The sequence below is a fragment of the Nyctibius grandis genome, chromosome 20, assembly GCF_013368605.1.
Source record: "Nyctibius grandis isolate bNycGra1 chromosome 20, bNycGra1.pri, whole genome shotgun sequence".
Lineage (NCBI taxonomy): Eukaryota > Metazoa > Chordata > Aves > Nyctibiiformes > Nyctibiidae > Nyctibius > Nyctibius grandis.
Genome location: NC_090677.1, coordinates 5,620,160 through 5,643,179, shown reverse-complemented (window position 1 = coordinate 5,643,179; position 23,020 = coordinate 5,620,160). Strand labels below are relative to the sequence as shown.

Genomic DNA, 23,020 nt, shown 5'->3' with positions numbered 1-23,020 from the left:
TACAGTTTGATTAGGGAAATGGTAGCCTTTGTGGTAATTATGTCAATGAGATTACTGATTATGCCACTAATAGAGCAAGAAGAACAATAAATGAGTCTGAAGTTCAATTTTCTCCATTTAAATTAATTGATCTTGAACTTCTTACTTAAATTATTAAAGAAGTGTAACAGTCTGCTACAAATTACCTCCCTGAAATTAGGTTTTATGTAAGCTTGTAACTGATCATTGGGACATTATTTAAGAGGTTATTTTCCATGTTATAAACCTACACATGGGAATTGTTCTTTTTAATCATAGAACACTACAAGAAATATACCAATCATAACAATACGTGCAATGCAACTAAATTACCAAGTTCACTGCATTTCCTACTGCAAAAAATTATTTTTACAACATATACAAAAGATATTGATTGGAACAGAAAAGAACACAAAAGACTTTTAAGCTCTTACATGCTGACAGGTTTGTTGCCAAAGGACGTGTTTTCACTTAGCATTTTGCTCCAGTGTATCTATGTGAAAACTCAGTAGAAGTCAAGACTCCTACAGCTAGAAAAATGCAAAAAAACACTATCTTTTTGATTATGCTGCCCTTGTAGGTAGGGCAGTGAACATGCACAGTAGAAATAAGAGTAGAGAAATCTGCTGATTACCAAGACAAGATTTGGATGTTAATTCCACCACTAGCTTTTGGATAGCCTCACCATCTAAAGACAGCTCTCATTGACTCAGCAGGCACATGGGGCAGACAAATCTTCCAAAAAAATACAGGTGAATTTATGTTTGGAATGTTTTTTTGTCTTCTAACTTACTGTAGCTTATCACATTAGGATATACTGTCTGTATACATTGCATGTTCTCAAAAGTACTTTACAAAGACAAAGGCTATGGGATTCGAATACAAAATAGGATTTTTACTGTCATGTTCACATTCCCAGCTTTCTTCAGGCTGGAACTTCAAAAAATAAAAGGAAAAAGATAATTAAAAGTTTCACTACCAGGAACAAAATACATTGAACCTCCAGTCCTGCCAAGTTACCTGTTGAAATTTCTGTGTTGGAAAAGTCCAAACGAAGGAAACAGACATACTCACCTGCTTAAAATTAAGTACTGAATGTGACCTTGAGGAATCACAATTTAAACATTAATATTTCAATTTACAATAATCAGCAACAAAAAGCTGTGGAACCAGATCCATGGCCAATGATTCATTATCTCCAAGAGAAATATTTTTGGGTTCTGCATAGCCCAGATTGTAGGACTTTTGCAGCCTTAACGTATTATTCGAGGACCAGTGACTGCAGTGACCTTAGTCACATTTGTGATGAGCTTGAGGCATCCAATTTTCAAACCAGCAGCCTAATTTTATCTCTCATCACATAATTCTTTGCTGTAGCTTTTTACTGGTTTGCTTGGTTTAATTAACCTTTCACATATAAATTATCATTATTATTTTGTTCTAAGAAATCCTCTATCCTGCAATTAAACAGTGAAATGCATCTTCTTCAAAAAAAAAAAAAAAAAAGATAATGCTGTGTCTTTGCTGAATACAAACAAGTTTGAAATTATGTTCCTGTTTCAGCTATATGAAGGAATACATTAAGCTGAGATTTTCAAAAGATGCCTTGTGTAGTATTAAACAACGAAGAAATACAATGTAGAACAAAGAAAGGAAAAAGACAAAAGAAAAAAGGAATATCTGAAGTAGTATCTATTTCTCTTCATCCTAATCATAACAGTCATTTTTTCCACAACTGTTTCTGACTCTGTCCACCTCTAGAGCAAAATGCTAAAAGCTAAGTAGCCATATAGGGAGACATATAAACAAAGAACAGCACAAGTAGTGCTAGCAGGCAATACTAGGGAAGTTATTGTGCTATAATTAAAATTTTTCTCATATTTTTAAGCGAAAGAGACACCATCAGAAGAGGGAAAGCAGAGGGAGGATGATGTCTGACAAATTGTTTTATTTTTAAGGTGCAAGGTCTTATTCTTACCCTTTGAGCAGACTGTTACAGAAGTGGAAGCATGGAGAGTTTTTGTTTTGATATTGAAGTACATTAAAAAATAACATAGAAACATGTTGTTTATAAAACATAGGGCATAAGGTTGTCAAAACCAAACAGTGAAGGGTAGAGAAGAAAATCCCAGCAGCTATTTACAACACTATTAAACATCAGTATCCTGATGAGTACAGAAAACTGTGTTTGCCTCTATTTGCCTATTGCCTCACAAGACTATGCTGGCAAAACTCCTGGAAGAACTGAAGATTAGTTCTTATTGAGGGATCTCTCTCTCCTGTTTCGAAGGGATGCTAGGAAAGCAATCTCCTTTGTGTTCAGAAAAAGCTATCCATGACGAAGAAGCAACATAGAAATATAAGAATATCATCAGGAATAACATTTATAAAAAAATCCAACCAACCGCAACTGTGGTACAACCGTAGGAGAAACATCTGTGCAGTCCATTCATGGTACACTGGGAAACAACTGGGAGGTAAGAACCAAGTATGGTAATTTCTCAGAATTAGAAATTGGAATGAATAGGCAATTCCTTCCTAAATATTCATACAGCTCTACTAGGCAGGTAAGCAGTGATCCAGGTAAAACTGCACACACAGAAATGACATGCACATCTCTGGCACAATACAAGTAAAAACCAAACCAAAACAGAACAGTTTAAAATCCCCACAACTGCTGGCCAAGTTCCTGAAGTTAATACAAATCATTTAATTTGAAAAGCCAGAGATTTTTACAGCTTCCAGAATACACTGTTCTTGAGATAGCTACTTTTGCCTTCAAGTCTTCCCAGATACAAGCCTTCCTTCAGTTTGCTTGCTGTGATCTACAAGATGTTCCATAGGGGCCCATAGCATAACCCACAATCAGGTGGAGACTGGGCCAGCACTTATGATGGTTTCCTTTATTGTGCATTACACTGAAGAGATCTCAAAAATACTTCAAAAGGTTTCATCTTCAACTCCAGTTTTGCAGAGGCAATCCCAGTGTTTGACTGAAAGCAGAATACATTGTGCACACCATAGCCCCAAATCCACTATGAGTGTCTAATGTAATACCAGCTATGGTACACAGTATCATTTTAAAAATTGTAAGTATTATAAAAGCTGTAAGAGTAGACCAAATAACAATTTTCATGTTTCTAGTAAAAGTGCTAGGAGACAGAATAATGAATGTTCACAAGTGAAAGCAAGTAAGACTCCACTGCAATATCTGCAGGCACAGAACTCACAATTTCATGTTTCCCAGATCAGGAATTAGACATGCAGCAAGCACTCTTCCTAAAACAATTCTTATGCAATTCACATGTATGAACACAGAATTGGAGGAAGTAGATGAAGTATTTTTCACAAATACCATCCAGTGGAAAATGTCAAGAAGCCACAGAGCTACTCTGGTTAGAGAAAACTACTGGTTCTAGATTGACTATAAATTGGGCATGATTACATTCAGCCTGAACATTTAACAAAGGATTATAGAAACACAGAAATTGAATTAGTCAACAGATTTTAAACACTCTAACAGTCAGTAAACCATTATAAGCTAGAGTTTAACTAACTGATGGCAGAGACTGTAGGACAGGATGGGAGAGTTCCTAGACACACTGAGCTTGTGACGCAAGTCACTGGGTGTCTGAGCTGAACATATTTTTGACGGAATGTGAGCAGAAATTGGATAGCTAGTTAGTTGTAAATACTATATTTATATTATATTCCCTTTATCTTTCAAGGCTTCCCCTGGCTGATTATGGGAGACAGGAAGAAATTTATTTATCTTCTTGAAGCATAGGCTGGCTTGTAAGACTGTACACAAAGTTGGGAGGGATATTCTTCTACCAGAGAGTTGATAAATAGCCACAGCTAGAGACAGGATGAAAGCAGCGTGTGCTCATGTTCTGTGCAGCCATAAATTTTCATACAGTTGGTTGCAGCAGCCTGACTGAAAGAACTACTGGCTTTCTAGCTCTCTTTTCTAAACTGGCACGTTTCATACCTTCAACATAATTTGCAATTTTTCTCAAAGATGTTCCTTGCAGAGAAAGGATGTAAACACAGCTGATGTCTACTGCTTACCTTCTGCAGTACACTGCAGTTGTGGATTTTGGTCCATGTCTTACATTAGTTTTAGGATACTGGAATGCAAAATGGGTGGGTGGACTGTGGACCGGGTATGCCAAGGACCCTTTTCTGTTGTATGAATTCTCACAACTGTGAAGAACTAAACATAGTGGCCCAGTGGTCCTTTCAAGGTATCTGTTCCAACAACTAAGAATAATTCAAGCTTATTTAAAATAAAACTAATCTTGATGTCCAAAGTACATTACTAATACATTTCTATAGCAAATACACATTTAGACATGTACACATACAGAATTTTGCCTATGTACATACATATATTCAGCCGGTATCATTTGGTAGGGATTTTTCCCAGAGTTTTGAAAATTTGTATGTATATCTTCTATGGAATAGTGTAACTATCTTCAGTATTTTTTTAATATCGAAGAAATCTTTATTTTCAAAATGCAGTGCTACAAGTACTGAAAATAGCAATTTGGAAAAGCATCCTTCAAGTCTCCTTTTCTACATTTTCAGTTCCCCAGGTTGCTTACCTGTCTGCGGAGGTCTCTTGTCTTCTTGCACATACTATCTATTGCAACATTCAAGGCATTACTTCTCTCTTTCTTGTCAGTCTGTAATAAATATGATAGAAAACACAACCATGGTTATTTGTGATCTCTTAGAAAGCATGTTCTTTGTGTCCTCAGTTCATCAGAGCATTTGGTGAATCATACATGCTTAAGGATTTTTGTGAATTTTAATGTTTCAGGAGCCAGTGCCACAATATTCACAGAATGCCAATTTGTGATGTTAAGCATAATCCGATGAATCAAAACATATGCTTTACTAGCAGTAAATAGGAACGAAAATAAACAATTTTTATCTTCTGAATTGCTGTCATACTCTTTTTACAGTCCAGGGTTACTTATGAAAAAACATTAATATAATTATTATTATTGATGCCAATCCATTATCACCATATTCATATGAAAAGCCATGTTGTCTCTCTACAAGTAATTTATAAATTCACATGCTCACAATGAAGTTTAGTAGTGCTTAACATTAAAGCAAAGACTAGAGATGATCAGGACAGAACTTATAGTCAAAAGTGAATGTGTAATGTAATAAATGCCTTGAAATGATTAGTACATTCTCTATTAACTGAAAGGAACAATTACTTTGAAAAACTGAGCTTATATTTCAGGATGACTTAGAAATTTTCCTACTACTTTCCGTTTCTGAAATTGCTTACAGCCGTCACAGGGAACAGATGATCAAACACAGGCCTTGGAGAGAGGTCTGAAGTTCACCTTGAAACCTTCAAGGAATCCCTAAAGGTAGATACTTACTTCCTATTTCATAGTAATGTGACCATTTCTCATACCAATGCTTGCATAAGAACCACAGTAAATAATGACTCTTCTACTATGTTTTGCAAGCTATTGTCAGCCTTGACAACAAAATTGATCCCTTCTGAACCGCTAGGTAAACAGGACCAGTAAAAGCATTGTGGATACAACTCAGCTTATGCCTATGCATTTTCAGATTACAAAGATGCAGTTCCACATTGGCACATCCTTTAAAAGCTTTATATTTAGAGCCTAAATTTCTAAGAAGACAGAATCAATGTAAAATAATGGGATTTCTTTAAAGTTCTCTAGTAAGCTGTAACTTTGAAGGTGGCAACTAATGATAGAATTGGTTCTAAGCAAACCTAAATCTTTGAGGCAGCTAGTATGAAATAACCTCGCTCAGCAAGTGGCATAAAAATATTGAACAGTGAACAAGGGAAAAAAATACTTTACTTGCAAATTCTTAACATAATTATCAATAGTCAATGTCTAGAAAGCAAACCTAACTATAACTGAAGTTATTCTTCACCTCATGTTTTCCCCAAGAACTAAATACACTGTAAAATGCAGCTTCAGACTGTAGAATGTGGACAGGTCCAGAATGTGGGTAACTTCATCACAGCAGACTCTTATCCTTCCTTAAAGAAATTTAAAACTCAAAAAACCACAATACTCTTTGGATAAATCTTATGAAGATTTAAGTATTTCAAAATTGCGCACAGTCCATTAAAGTCAGGGGGACACCTGACTACAAAATCTACTGTGGGAGTACTCTTAAACATCAATGGCCTTGTGCTGTGTTGTCCAGCTTCTGTAAGGTATTATCCATTGGTCCCAAATACCTTTGAATGCTGAATTACTCCTTTAAGTTAAGTTTATATTCCTCTGCAGGCTTCCATCTCAGATATGTACGTGACAGTAACAGTTCAAGATCTACACTAGATGGTTATACCTTTTAACAGTTGAAAAATACCAGATTTAATATTTTAAAAGTGTCTATTAAAACAATGGCATAGTGAAACTAAACATGATCTGAACATCTCTACACTATGTGCTACTCTCCAGTAATATAGCTAACGTGTCTGTATTTGCAATACTCTGCACCTGCTTGTCAATTAACATTCTTCTCATGACTGCTGTACTTAAACAAGTCTATCCTGAAATAGTTCTTTCTTGTACAGGGTGATTGAACTGAGAAAAGGGCTAGGAAAATGATGCACATTATTCTAGGCTCTGAATTTCAAAATTCATGCAGTTGAGCTCACTCCTTTCAGTTTTGCTGCACTCAGCTACAATTTTATTCTGTAAAATAGATGTAATAATGGCTATATGTCTCCTTTTTGAAGATATTACAAGCAATATCCAGCTCCTATTTCAATGCATTTTTAACATATGAAACATTTTACAAGCACTAAGTCACATTGTTATTAATAGTCCACTAAGTGAAAACAAGTATTTTTAATTAATACTGCATAGTCTGAAAATAAATGCTGAGTATTGTAAATAATACAGGCCTATCTATTTCTCACACTGGCAAACAATGTAAGTTGAATTACTCAAAGACCACATGTGCAGAAAATCTTTCCTGTCGGATTTTCATTTCAAACAGTATATATGTAAGGGCAGATTCTCAGTTGAAACAAATCACCATATCTCCACTTTTTTTAATGGAGTTCATTTATATCAGCAGCAGGGGATCGTGACCTTCACAGGTATTACAGATCCTTCTGCACTGCAAGGTATACAGATGCAAGCGAGTACATTTGCATTAGCTACACAACCTTGAAGGACTCAAGAACATGTCTCCATTGGAGTCTTTGGTGGGTACATGCCAACAATTAACAGTATTAATAAAGACAGCAGTAATTGTACAACCTTCATACTTCGTTAAGTTGAAGAGATAGCTTAAACAAAGGAATATAGTTATTCTGATAAGGTTTTTAATTTCACTTTGTTTGTACTTCTGAAGTGCTACAAATGTTTACCTAATAGTTGCACTGTGTCTCCCACCTGAACACTGATCAGTAGTTTATAAATAAGATTTGGGCAGAACTACTTAAGTGATCATCTAATCTCTTCAAGTACTGAGGCTAACAGATATGGGTTAAATTTATAAAAAAAGTATTAAAAAAATATATAAAAGGATACAATCAGCAACAGGTATTAAAACAGTAAATACTACTAGCATTCATTATGTGACTCAAAGAACAATAACCCTATTATTTAATCAAGAATTCAGTTACAACACAGAACTGAAGTACCCTCATTAGCAGGTCTAAAATAAACAAGATCTGGCCAAGTGAAATAGAGCCAGTTTATTTGGGTATGTACTGGTGATAAAGTATTCACAAGTATTTACTTAAATCTTGCAAGGCCGCACTCCTTGAGGTTCCCTTATAGTCACCAGAGAAATAATCACTTTTGCATCACCTCTGAATGTCCTGAGCCTCTGCTCACTAGAGAGGGTGGTGAGAGAGACCTAGTTTGGTAGGTTGAAATTTAGTCTTGTGAATAGTCACCCAAAATACTCATTTTATATTAAAAAAAAAAAACACAAAAAAAAAACAACAACAAAAAAACCCACTTTCAAAAGTACATTGTAATAGGCCTATATGAAGCACCCTGGGTATTTTGGAAATATCCACCTGAAATAGGTATCAGGATTTCAAATATAAAGTCATTGTTTTTCAAAAGTAGCCATACATGTTCAAAAACACATCTGCAGACTGTAGCTTTTCAATGTGGTGGGGTAAAAGGGAGCAACATTAATTTATCACATCCATGGTGAGATCAGATGTCTTCTGAATTCCGTATTCCAGAACAGCTGGCATCTTAGCTATAAACTTTAAAACTATTTTACTTTAGTCCTAGAAGATTCCTTCAAATATTTGTATGGCAACAACACAGTCAGGAGATTCTACCCATGCCATTATGCAGGGCCTCAAGATACAACAGCTGAATTAGGATCTAGAATGCAAACAGCAGAAGTGGTCAGGATCTATCTGGGTCCCCTGTAAAGGAAAAGTGATGTTGGAGTAGTGAATGCAAAACCTGGAGCTTGAGCCTCACTCTGAATTTTTAAGAAGTGTCCCTCCTGATCCAACTTGTCTGTACAGGATTAACTATATGCAGGTACTGGGCAGTATAAAGTTATAAACACACTACATCAGCATAAGCCTAGTTATATCATACACGTCTGTGTGTGCCATTGACTACAGAAACTAAAACAATTTATCTCGATAGGCATCCTGACTTTCTTTCTTTAAACACCACTATAAAGAGTTATATGTTTATAACCACATGTTTTGTTTCCTGGGATGCGTCTGTCCCCAGACACCCATACAACCTTGGTAGGACTGAACAGAAAAAAAAGCCAACCCACTAGCATGACTTCCATTGCTTATCTCCAGCAGCTGTACCATGACTCTGTGATAAACATCCTTTGATTTAGTTCAATGTATCCAAGGACAGTTTTATTTTTAAAAAGACTAGCACATTTATTGAAACCAGTTCTCTTTGGAAATAATCCAAAAAATATCAAACTAAAAGGTAAACACCAATCAATACTACGATATGTTAATAAATGTTAGAGCTCTAATTAAATGACTGATCATTTCAGGCTATGTGTTGACTGACAATAATCCTATACTCAATAATTACAGGGTGCTGTACATACCTTAACAAAAAACCCAAACCCTCACCCAACCTAAATAAGATATTAAACCAAAGTCACAGTCCCTATAGAGATACTAGGCAGTTTATGCCTGTTGTTACAATTTAGCATTTAATATTTACCATTTAACATTTTTTGGTTTATGGTGCTTATAAATGTTTCCTCTTCTGAATTATAAAGTCATTTTGAGTTCTGGACAAAACCATAATAGTGATGAAAAAAAAAGTTGCATTTAGTATACAAAGCAGTTTAACAATTTTTTGTGTGTGTTGAAACAATGCTGCCATTACCTGGGAAAATCCCATGCGTGGATTTGTTGTGCAAAGACAAATTTTCAAATCCTGTTGTGCAATTCAACAAAGACAACTGCAAGCATCTGTCTCAAACCAAAAAAACGTAAGCCTTTATAAGGCGAGACCCAGTTCAACCCTGTTACAGTCTTCATTTATATTAAAACATATGAACTAATAGAAAAGGGCCAAGAGGTTTGTCAACTTGATTACAGTGGGCTTGCTTCTGCCAAAATCAGTTAACACAGTGCTTCAGCCATCAATAAGGAAATAAAACTAATGTCACTGCTTACATTCTTTGCTGGGAGAAGGCAAAGGACTTGTCACCTTGCAGGTCACACGAAGAGTGAAGAAATCCGAGACGATTGCTTGGCTATGAAACATCTGTGAGAAGTGCCAGGTCTGGAGCAGTCACACCACAAGAACGACAACAGGGCCCCAGAACATCCTGATGATGGCAACAACATAATACAGCACGGAAGGCCCAAATCAGCAGTGTTTGGATAACCTCTTGTTCACAGCTCTTGCCAAAGTGAGGCCTAGGGGCAGCTATTTCCATCTGGACAGCTTCAGCTATTTGTATTCAAATGCATCTGGCTTGCTAGTTCCATCTAATATAAAGAGGAGACTTCTCAAGTAAGTGTTCTTTCTTACTGCCTTCTTGTCTCGTTTTAGACTGATAAATCCTTCAGTCCCATTACTGTTCAGTCCCATTCCTACAGTTCCCAGTACAGTAGGAACAAAAACTCTTTTAATCAATAGGCAAAATCAAAAGAATTTAAATGCTGTTAAGAACCTCTTTTACTTCCTTGTACCAATTTGTATACCACTAGGTCCTTGGAATAGCTACCCTTTACATGCAGAATTAATGGAAACAACATTTTACCCTTCAAATTTTCAACTTGTTCCTCAAAGCACAACTTCCAAGTTAAAAAAAAAAAAAAAAGGGGTGCTTGTTGAAGGTCATATGTCTAGTTAAATAAACCAAAACTATGATCTTCTCCAAAGCTATAGATCTCAATGGACAAGTTTGTGTCAGATTCGAACACGAAAGAAAGCCAGTTGTTTAAAATTCTAGTTTTCAAATATGTCTCATGCTTTTAAAGAAACTTTTAAAAAGATTTCTTTGTTCCCATCCTGGAAGTGGATAAGAATAAGTTTTTGAGTGCAAATAATCTCATTGAAACAATGGGGCTATTTAGATGCATGAACAATTACATGCACATTTTTCTATGATTTTTTTTTTTTTTTGGCAAAATCTTTAAGGATTCAGCAGTGTCATCTTATTAACTGCTGCCTGAGAAATCTCTTAAATGAACATTTTGGACCTTATTCCAGGAATCCTCTGACAAGACAGTAAAGGCAGAACTTGACATTTCTGACATTTCAAAGAACAAAAAAATCTTTTGAAAAGGCAAAATCTCCCAGGCCTTTTCATACAGCATTTCAAAGCATATTTTTACTGTACATCAAAAGCCTGCAAAAGGAAATTCATTTACAAGTACATTTATTACCTTTCTTTGTTAATGTAGGAAACACAAAGAATGAATAACCAACAAGAATTTTAAGTTGAAAATTACTATATTTACTCAGTAACACAGATTCCCTACTCTAACAAACTGAGCCTAGTGCACTTTTTATTAAAAGACATGTGACTCAAGAAACCTATTTCTGTGAAAATCAAGTAAGTATATATAAAAAGGGGAAGGAAAAAAAAAAGCGCCCAACTAAAAACCAACAAGGGCATAGAAAATCATATGCAGCTGAGCAAATAAGGAATCTTTCATGTGGAACTGTTTCTCATTACAGATATTTTTTTCTCCTCAACAGCTTCAATATGAGATTGTAATTTTTTTCCTCTTCAAGCCATCATGGACAGCTCCCTATGGATCTAATGCTGTGAGATGTGAAGTACCTCATAAGAAATGAATTACCTTAACATCTATCGATACCAATTGCAGTACCGTGGGCTCTCCTCACTGTGTGAATTACCCTTCCTCAACCAATATGCAGGAAAAGTCTTGAATTTAAAGCTTCTCACTATAACTTTCTTTTAGCATTCACTTCAGCACTAGTGAGGCTGCACCTTGAATCCTGTGTTCAGTTTTGGGCCCCTCACGACAAGAAAGACCTTGAGGTGCTGGAGTGAATCCAAAGAAGGGCAACGAAGCTGGTGAAGGGTCTGGAGTGCAAGGAGAAGGGTCTGGAGAACCTGTGAGGAGCAGCTAAGGGACCTGGGGGTGTTTAGTCTGGAGAAAAGGAGGCTCGGGGAGACCTTCTCGCTCTCTACAACTACCTGAAAGGAGGTTGTAGTGCAGTGGGGGTCAGTTTCTTCTCCCAGGTAACAAGCAATAGGACAAGAGAAAACAGCCTCAAGTTGTACCAGGGGAGGTTCAGATTGGATATCAGGAACAACTTCTTCCCCGAAAGGGTTGTCAAGCCTTGGAACAGGCTGCCCAGGGCAGTGGTGGAGTCACCGTCCCTGGAGGTATTGGTGGACTTGGCAGTGCTGGGTTAACAGTTGGACTCAATGATCTTAAAGGTCCTTTCCAACCAAAACGATTCTATGATTCTATGTCTAGTTCCTAATACTGCAAACCAAATTTAATTCTAAATGAGCATGCATAAAACAGCCTAAAAAACAACAGAAAAAATATTTGGAATGTATAATCCTTTAATTATAAAAAAAAAGCAGAAGTTTTCAGTTCCTAATTAATCATAAATTCTCAGAAACAATTATGTTGCTGGAATATGCATTATATTGCACGTTCTAATCCACTCCCCAAAACATCAGTGTCAGGCAACTGAAGCTGGGAAGGGTAGCCAGGGTGTCTCAAAGGACAGAGCTGGATTCCTAGTTTCTGGTAAGAGAATAAGGATCTTAAATTCTCTCGAAAGTGACTGTGAGCAAGCCAAAGGAGGGATGGAGGAACCTATGCTGTTTTCAATTTTTATTGTCTCTTTCTGATATATAAGGCAAATATCTCATTATATCAGTTTTTCTCTTACTTTTTCACATTAGCAATATTAGAAAATTTCAGCATGATTCCAAGGGGATCGTAAAAAAACCCAATGTTTTTCTACTACTTATTTGGGGAAAAGAGTCACCAGAAGTAAATGCGTCATAACTGTTGTTGCAGAGCAAATATAATGACCATTTACATGCAAAATCAAAAGCCACGGATGCTTCATATTTGAAACATGACAGCCTTTACACTTGATAGAGAAATCACAAAGGCCAATGGTACTTTATTTTGGTTTGTATTTCAACTTGAAAACTATTGGAGGAATAGGCAAGGAGTAAAAAAGTTCAATTTCTTTTAATCAGAGGTTACTGTCATTCGCTGATGATGCAGGAAGGAAAGGCAAACTTAACTAGAAATAGAGAACATCCATACTATCGAACTGACAAGCAGCAGCATACTTAAGGTTAATCTGCTTTTTACTAAGAAGCAATTTTCTAAGTTCCTAGTACAGAAGTTTTTAATTGAATATCCATCTACCATTCACCAAAGTGTTCTGGCAGTTTTACAGCAGGAAAATAGGAAATTAGTTGGAGAAAAGTGCATCCTACAGCAGCAGCATAAGACTTTCCTATGATGAACTATCATATAAATTGCTTGGAGATTATACGCTGTTATGAGAGGGAGGAAGGGGGTGGAGAGGGAAGAAAATTCAGAATAAAACATAGTAGAGTTGCTGAGATGGTCCTTCTCATCCAGATTGTTTAAAGGTCTTAGCTGTACTCTAAATCAAAAAGTTACTGTCTTAAACAGGAGTCATAAACAGGGAAAAATGTCCAGCACTAAGCTACTCGAATTCTTCCATACCTAGGGATAGACTGAGTTAGTACAAGTTCCAAAGTGGTATTTCTGCAGCAAAGCAAAGGCACATCCTGCATTTTTCAAGACAACAAAAACTGTCTTACTGTGGTTTTAGATGTGGTATTTTAATGCACTATGTACTACATAAACAGATTCCATTAAACTTAAGAGTAATAGCATTCAAATCATATACACACACATATTTTAAAAAAATTTATATAGTGATTACAAATATATATCTGAAAAAAAGACTTCCTTCAAGTCCTCATAGCCACTCCATACCATCTAAGAACAGCACACTTTCTCCTTATATTACCATTATATCAGAGAGTAACATGAAGAGATAAGGAAGGCAGAACAGTAAGACTAAGAAGGTAATTTCTTTTTTTCCTTTATGAAGTTTTCTATGTTGATGTATTTATTATTCTGAGATAATCTCTATGATCCTGTTAATGATCACTTACAGAACAGACACGCCATGATATTTCTTTTAACAGAAAACCAGTATACTCTTGTATCAGCATGGATGGGTAATGAAGATTGATTTCACTGATTACCTTGATCTGAGATTTCAGCTGTGCACATGTCTATAAACAAAGGAAATTCCACTTGTAATTATTCTCAAAAACATTTCATTTCACTCACACATAACTCATACTCTATAACATTTCTGTGGAATGAGTTGAAGGATGCTGTTTGAGACAAACATGGGTGGAACCACGAGAGAACTTGGTCTACAGACAGAAATCTTATGAAAATAGCTGCTCGTCAAAGACCTCAGCTCTAAACCAAGCAAAGTTTGGTCATTTCAGCTAACATGCATGTTATGGATTTGGTTTTGTTCATAACAGTACTTTTAAATAAAAGTTAAAGGCTAAACCCCAAACAGACAAAAACTGAAAATCCATGTAATAATATATTAAATGTATTAGTTAATCCCTTTCTAATCCAGAGCAACTAATTTAATTTAACACCATACTGTGATGTAATATGTGAATGTAGGAGGCTGGGAGTCAGTTAAGAATGTGCAGTGAATGAAAATCCAGCTTTTAGGGAGAGAGCTAAGGCGAGTGGTTTAAACATTTAGCTCTCAGATTTACAAACACTTCAGCTAAACACTCACCAGCATCTTGTATATATAAGGAATCCAGATTGTATTAATCCCTTTACACATGTCTTGATATACAGAAGACTACAAAATAAGAGGTAGCAACATAAGATGTTTTGGGGATTGTCAGAGCAAATAATAGTTGATGCAATCACTTCACCAGGTGAATTCAGTACTATCAGTCACTACTGAATAAAACATACCAGTATTTATAGCAACACAGTGAAATGACTCCAAGGTGTTATTTCCAGAAGCTCATGACTAAATGTTTTCAATACTCAAATGTTATTTTTAAAAATCACTATTGTTAACTAGAGAAAATCTGTTCTACTTCAGATAGTTACTGCTGTTAGCACTTATGGGGGAAAGAACATGAAAGACATTGATAAAAGAGCACTTGAATGATCCTTTTACACCAATGACTGCCAGGAAAGAGGCCATTGCATAGCCATTTATTTAGCAGATTGATTTGGACAGTGAAAAACTGGAGCATTACTCTGGCTGTTGGATTATACTCTCAGTACAAGTTTGAAGATCCTGGGTTTCTGTTCTACAAGATAGAAAAAAAAGCAATTTGTTAAATGTAGCAGCTAACAAACGGAGCAAGGGAGGCTGTATGTGGTGGCATGCAGGGAAGACAACCGAAAATTAGAGTCTCCTACAGGGCAGGGATTTGCAGAATACTGCATGAGATCACAAAAGTCTGCTATTCAGGGCATATTCCTCTGCAGTTCTATGCAGAAATTCTCTGCATTTTTATCCCCTATTTATTTTTATACAGAAAAAGAAAAATATATATACACCTGTGGAAAAATTCAAACTCAGCATGCAACATTCTTGATATTCTAATGAAGTGATAATACTTTATGTTGGAAGTTCTTTTTCTGCAGAACTTTTAGTTTAAACATTAAAGAATTTTTTTCTAAATTAAGATTTCCAAGTTTCATGTTTCATTTTTTAACTATTTACATCCCTAGTTAGCCAAAGAATTAAGGTACTATAAATTAATCTAAATATGCATACAATTGTCATCTGTTCCATGAAAGAGTAGAGCAAAAAAAGAAAAGAAAGTAAAAGTCCTATTGACTCTGTTCTAGTTAAATAAAGTAACTAGGAATTATGTTGGGTAAAGCTAGGAGCAGAAGAAAGATTCATTAAAGGTTTAAGAGAGATGTGTGTAAGTTAAAATCCCACGCTGATGCATCATTAATTGCACAGAGTAAACTTTTAACTGACAGGCAGCAGTAATGATCAAGTAAAGGGTAATGAAAAGTCCTTGATATTAACAGAAAGCTCAAGGAGAGCTATTAATACATAGGTAGAAGAAAAGATACAGGAAACATGGTGACTTGTGTCTACAGAAGGTAAGAGTCATGCAGACTGATGAAGTTCAGCAGTCAAGAGGAACATACCCTGTAGAGGTATGGCCTATTGGTTTTAACAGTAGTGTTCATACTTTCAGGTGGCCATACATAATGAAGCTATGGGTAACATAAATGCTCTGTAAAAGAGAATTAATGGTTGGCAATCTGGTGACAGCATTTTGTAATGACATCAGTTATCTCAGTTGAAGTAGCACCAGGCAAGGTGTCTGAACACCCAGTGACATGAGCTAGTGTCATGGACTATCACAGCTGAACATACATATCATATCAGAAGCAAAAAACCTAACAGATTCAGATTAGGTTTTTAGTGGAGGATAACATATTTTAAAAGCATGTTACTCATGTCTTATCAAGATATCAATAAAAATTACAGGCCCAGGGTCTAGCAAAGGCTGTGTTGGAGGTAGGCAAGCATTCTGCTTCTTTAAGACACTGCACCCACTTGATATATCTTTATTGGCATAATACCAGACATATGGTGGTACACTGCCACTATACAGTAGAAAAAAAAGAAGGTGAGAAAAGTAGCTTAAGAAAACGAAATCAGAAAAATTTTAAAAAGTGTTATTTCACCAACGCAGTAATATCACAGAGCTCAAAGAAGAACATTTTTTCTGTTCAGATTTATACTCATTCCTTCACTTTCAATGAAATAAACTAAATACATGGCTGAAATCTAATGAGTAACCTCTTCTTTCTATAAATGTGTGTTACTGAATTACACGTGAAGTTTAAAGACTGTTAAAAATGCACCAAAGTCAGAAGATTAACAGGAAAAGGTTAAGTAGGATTGTTGCAAATATTATTCATGAGTTGTAATGTACATGTAAATTCTTACAGATGCATTTATATTAAAGAAATACTCAGGTTGTGTTATAATCACTTGTAACAGGGTCTTAAAAGATACACTGTCTGTTTGCCTAGTCTAAAAGTGGGCACATTCATGCACAACTATATAGGATCTGAATTTTTCCTTATAATATCTACAGTGTTTGCTCTTGGACCTCCCTTACTACTCTTTAAGATAGTGTATGTAGGTCAGAGTAACTGCCACTAGTTTACTTAACTCTCAACCACACGACTGGTGCATAATGAAGAATAAGAAAAGACAGACAGAAGTCAAATGTCCACGCAGACTGCAAACTTCAAGGAACAGTTTACTGGTAAGGAAGACTTCTTTATTCTTTGCAAGTCCTTGTATATATTCTAACAACAGGTACAATCAGTTACCATTTTCATTTACTAGCTGGAAGATAGTTTTGAAGTTTCTCAGGCAATTACTGATGGTAGCATCACCCTGCCAAAAGCCACATCATCTCCTCATTCTTCTAAGATGCTGCAGCATTTAATAAAAGTGATAATAGAGATCCAGGTGGCAACACAGCAGCCACCTAAAGTTACAACCTCAACCCAGCCACAGAAGTTTTTGAGGACTCTTACAACGTGCTGACTATTGTAGGATGTTTCCTTTCAGCAGGCCCAGATACAGCTTGCTACCCACTTTGATGGTCTTCTCTGAAACAGTTGGACACAAAGATCTCCCAATAGTAACCACCAGTGAACTGAAAAACTTCAGAAAGGGACTGTTCATTCTCTCTGTGTGGTGTACGAAACATCATTCATGTGGAGAAAACATAGTATTCAAGCATGCATTTAAAGATTGCGTTAGCATGCATCCTGCTGATAGGACGTGACAGGTGTGAAGAAGAATCTTAATTCCACCATGTCCCTGATGCTTCAAGCTTTGTTGCTATTAACTATATATCTATGCATTGGATGATACACATAGACATATTATTAAAACACATCGCAATACTCACACATACGTATGCAAATATAACTACAGATAACTATGTCAGGCTGTATCTGGATTACTTTATAAACACTCTTTGGACTGAAAGAACTGCCAATACTGCATGCTGATCTGACAAAAACCTGAAAACAGCAAGTGCACAAAACTGACAGACTAACCTGACAGCTTACCATATTTGAGAACCACCTATTCAAGCACTGCAAATCAAAGAAAACCAGATTTTCTATTAATTTGAAATATAAATACTCACAGTTACCGTGGAAAATATTGTTAGTAAATGCCATGGAGAGTTTAGTATATAGTAAAACTGTGAATGATATTCTGAGAATGAAGATAATGTTGATACTTATTAGATATATTTATCTTACTTCAGGCTTTCATGAATAAAATACTTTCTGCCATACTGTTCACAGTACAATAGCAAGTAAGCTTTCTTCTGTAATCCCTCTCACTCCGCTCTTGTTGCACCAAAAGATAGCCCTACATCCCTATTCTAAAATCACAAGGAAAGTTATATGCCTATCAGTGGAAGCAAAAAATACCTGCATCAGTTCAAATATCAACTGTTTATGAAAGTATAAAACATATTAAAAAACAGTGCTGAAAGTATAACTTCAGTTTGGCATCATCCTTTGTATGTAAATAAATTTATTTTAAAATACACTTGTTATATCAATACACTTCAGTGTGCTATGCTTCTAAACTGCCACAACAAGCACTGCCTAAAAACAAACATTTGTGGATATCTCCTTTATCAAACTACTTACATTTACCACACTGAAGGTACGCATTTATATGTCTACCTTTCAGGGATCTTAAAGGGTGCATATGTTGATTTTTAACTAGAGTACGTGTTCCAATGCAGGCAAAATACCTCTACAATCACATGACAGTATTATATATTAAAAACAGCTAAAATAATAATTGAACAAAACCACATTAATGGGATCCAAGAAAATATAAGAGCAATTGTACATGAAAAGGCTTTATGCCAGATTGTGCTCACAGCATAAGAGAAAATGGATGCTGTAGTAAACCATATTACATAAAGAGCAAATCTGATGTGACAGTAGATCTGCGAAGAATTTTAATAAGAACAAAATCAAAATCATAAAAAAAAAAGAAAGGGAAAGCTAAGCAGAAAAGGCAAAGTAAATATTCCAGGCAAGGTTTGTTCTGTAATTACGAAAGAGAGATTAAATGATAAATTATGGAAGAGTTGTTGTTTCCTACTGACAAGGCATGAGTGAGAAGAGTACCTGGAACTGAAATGAGTTTGCAGAACCAGGGTTTGATTTTACTTGTTTTAAGACTATCAAACTCAGGCTTGTGATTTTTTTTTTTTTTAAGATTACTGATACACTTCTTTTATGCTCATCCATAACAACAGCAAATTACATATACAGGACATTTTTGCTACACTCAGGAAGCCTCAAACAGGAACTAACACATAACTGCTACTACAGACACATGCTTGACATAACTTAAACTCAAGGGTACTGGGATGAAAAAAACAAGTAAAACACTCAAATATGAAAGTGAGAAAGTTGAAGACTCTTCTTATGGAAGACTTCAGCCTTGGTGCTTTGTTAAGCTATAATTCTAACCCGTTCTAAGAAAAAGGAAAGAGTAACTTTGTGTTGTAAATTACATAGTCAAACAGGACCACTTCACATATTCCATACTGACCAAGTCCAAACCCAAAAGCTGAGATGTCCAACTTAACAGTGATTTCATTAAATCATCATTATTTATTAGTGGTAATCCCATGGCACTTTCAAGCACCTAAAAAGCAGCATTCCCTCTCTTAAATTAGTCACATTTAAAGAAAAACAGGTAGATAGAGGCTATAGAACTGGGACAAAACAGAGCCTTTGAAACATGTTAGTTAAATCCACCATAAGCAGCACAACAGCAGTGTGCTCTGAAAAATCCTTTACAATATACAAACAATGTGTACTTGAAGCCTCTGGATATTTTTATCCATGTTTCAAGAAGTTTTGAGAGGGAAGGAGATTGTAGTACTTGCAAAAACATTAATAAGTGCAGGTTTTGTTTAGAATACGTAAGTACATACATACTCTACAAGAGCTCAAAAAATTATGCTTATAGCCATGTTAGCTTTGTTATGTTTTTGCAGTAAGCAGCCATCACTACTCAAGTGATAGCAGAAATTATGTGCATAGGGTAGATCATACAGGCTAAATGAAATACACTGAATATTATCCACCCATTTCTCATACAATAAAGAGATAAAGATCCCATGATATGTAAAATATGTTTAACCACTTATCTACCCTATATATTAGTTATAGCATTTCCTGAAAATGTTGCACTTTTAATTTAACATTATTAACTGTTCTAACATTACAGTTTGTTAGCAAACTCATCCACTTCAAGCGCAATATGCAGAGACATTGCCGTAAAATGAAGGCATCGACCGACTCGGGAGACTGAGGCAAAAAATGAACAACTTCCCACTTAGGGAGTAAGTTTAGTAATGGAAAATGAAAAGTTGAGCATGAACAAGCCAGATGACAGAATGGCAACTTGGGAAGGCTAAGACAAGGAGGTCTGAAAACAGTATCTGTAATTTTCAACAGGTTTACTCTTGACTTATTAGGCAGCAATATGGAACTGCAAAGCAGGGCTTTATCAAGCAGTTTTTTCCAAATTTTTGAAACAGAAACTAAGTTGAAGAAACAAAATCTTTGGTCCAAATGTGTCTCTACTATTACAGAAGCAGTTCAATTAGCGTCCTCTGACTTTCACCAACTACAACAAACCTTTGACAAAATATGGGTCATACTCCCTGCTGCATAATGATATTCACTGTTAAAACAGTTAAATTGTTGTAAGAAAAGACTGATCCAATTTTTAATCCATATTATAATGAGCCAAAAGTCTGATGCAACACACTGATGAATAAGCCAGCAAATGCCATAGATTTTATGCGTGCACAACATGCAGTTCCTTAGAGCACAAACCAACATTGGTACCACTCTTGGAATTTATATATTTAAATGAATACAAAAAGTTGCTAAACTGAAAAATGCTTGTAAATTAATTCCCTTTATTAGCACACGTACTGCAAAGTGACGGAAGCCAGCACAGAAGACTCGGGCTGAAAGTCTAAAAGCTGGTACTTCATACAAAGGATGCTACGTATCATCTGTGACCTCATGAAGAATTTAACCTCCACAAGTTTTTGCACCATTCACCACAGTTCTAACAACACACTCCAAAAATCTCTTCAGTTTTTGGACATGTGCTAGAACAAAATTAAAGCCTTTCCTACACAATTTTGCTAACTACAGAAACTCATTCACTTAAGGCTTAATGATAACAACTTGATTCAATTGCAAATCAAGATCAGTATTTGTAAAATACATTTCCTATTTGCAGACGGCAAAACATTGTGCCAAAAAAAACAAAGTTCTCTTTTTTAACCTTTGAAATATCGAAGCCCCACTTGTAGTTTAACAATATAAAAGCTGTAAACATTTTCGGATTCTGCTACAAGAGTCTGTTTAGATTCTGTCTCTCTTATTCTTTATACCTTAAATAAAACTTGGGTAGGTCAAAAGCTTTTGAAAACTACACCTTGTCATTCCATAATTACTCAGACTCTCTAAAATATATCTCATATGACATGGCCCTAGAAATACAGCAATGCTTGTTATCTCTATCGTGTTAGCTAATAACTTCTTGCCAGATCCACACAGAGATTAAGGTAACTTTCTCAATAAAAGAATGCCGAAGAACAGCTACCCCTAGTGATCAGAGAAATGGGAGATGAAGTTCAAAATCTATCTTTGTTGACAGTCATTTCTCATTTTTCTGAACAAGCTTGTAGCCAGACACGGAACAAACACTGATCAAAGACAATACCTCAATGTGTATACACATATTTGGCAAAATCACTACAAATAATTTTGCCAGAAACAGCTTTGTGAATAGGTTTGTGTCACATTGTTACACCCAGGACAGAACTCCAGCTTCAAACAGTAATGTACCTCCATCTAAAGAGTTAAAACCTAATTTAAATTACTCTGGTCTGATCCCCTGAAACACGGAATAGCAAACAGATCCTTCTCTGGGTCTCTATGCAATATGAATGCACTTGAACGGGCTAACTTAAGATCAGTCTTTTTGAAGTGCCCTGACCACTAAGCAAAGATCCCATATGTGGAGAGTCACACGTGGGAGTGGTACCAATGGCAGATGGAGAGCAAAAGAATGTAGACTGGGCACCTGGGGGCAGAAGTCCTCAGCCCGGTAACAGGAATACCCCAACCCAAATGGTGTAAGGGAGAGGACATCAATGTGTTTATACAGTGCCTAGCCAGATATGCTACCACAGGAGAAAAAAAAAATGGAAAAAACTTAACATGAATGTTCTTTAGTGCAAGAATGTTATTCATCAGAGAATTAGGAGAGACCATAGCAAGTAGCAACCTTCCTGATTTTTCTTCCGTGAGTGAATACACAGTGTGTAATCAAACTGCTAAACACTGTCCATGAGAACACACTCCTGATGGATAATTTAGTAAAAGCAACATAGACTATTTGGAGATGTTATTACCTGGAGCTTTCTGAGCATTGTATGGGCTCTTTACTTTGGTTACACAATTGTATTACACAAGTGGGAGTTCTGTCTGTGTTCATAAATATTATACAGCTACTTTAAAATATGCATAATATACTCTTTATAGACTCAAAAGATAGATACAGGACTAGGAAAACAATTTACAAGGAAGCAAAGAAACAATTAGCATAAAGAATATTCATGTGGCAGGAAATTTAAAGCACACAAGCTGCAACAGCAAGAAGAGAGAAGAGTGAGGAAGAAATCAAAATCTCAGTGAAGGGAAACAAAACAGAGACAAATTAGAAACTCCATTATTTTCCATAGAGCAGAAGGCAACATCACTACAGCCCTTGCTTGGTACAGCGCAACTTGCTATAAGCTTCGCTCATCTTCTATACACATATCAAATCCTTTTCTGAATTGTATTTGCTTCTGGACTGTCCTGCTCGGTCATCTTCCTTGCAGTTCAGTCCTCTTTTTTCTCATAATAACCAAAGATACTAGACCAGCCTCCTCCATATCCAGCTTTTCTCAGACTGATAGTCTCTGGTTATCACTACTTTTCTACCTTTGCATTCATCATTCATGGATTTTACAGAACTTTCATGCGGTAGATTCTGTGTAGGATCTTTGAAGAGATTATTTAAATCATGTCTTCTGCACATAACTTGTAGCATTAGCTTTCTATGTAATCAAGACAGAAGCTGAGTGAAAGGAGAGATAGAGAATATGTAGGTGTGCAAGCACTTGTTCTAGATAATTCTCCCCCTTTTTTTAAAAATTGTTTTTACTTTATATGCCTTTTCTATGCCCCACAGTGAAATAAGCCAAGACAAAAAGAGCAGGTTACACTACAGATGCATACTTTTCCACAGGTGCTCATTTCAGAATGAAAACACTCCACTGAAAA

General features: G+C 35.9%; 1 protein-coding gene across 4 annotated transcripts in view; it reads right to left on the bottom strand.

The window, feature by feature from the left end:
• Positions 1–23,020, bottom strand: part of CTNNA3 (catenin alpha 3) — a 515,833-nt gene that overhangs the window by 217,698 nt on the left and 275,115 nt on the right. For all 4 annotated transcript variants that reach the window (XM_068416489.1, XM_068416488.1, XM_068416490.1 and 1 more), the window contains one exon: positions 4,626–4,706. In XM_068416489.1, the coding sequence (XP_068272590.1) occupies positions 4,626–4,706 (81 nt within the window). The remainder of the gene's footprint in view (positions 1–4,625; positions 4,707–23,020) is intronic.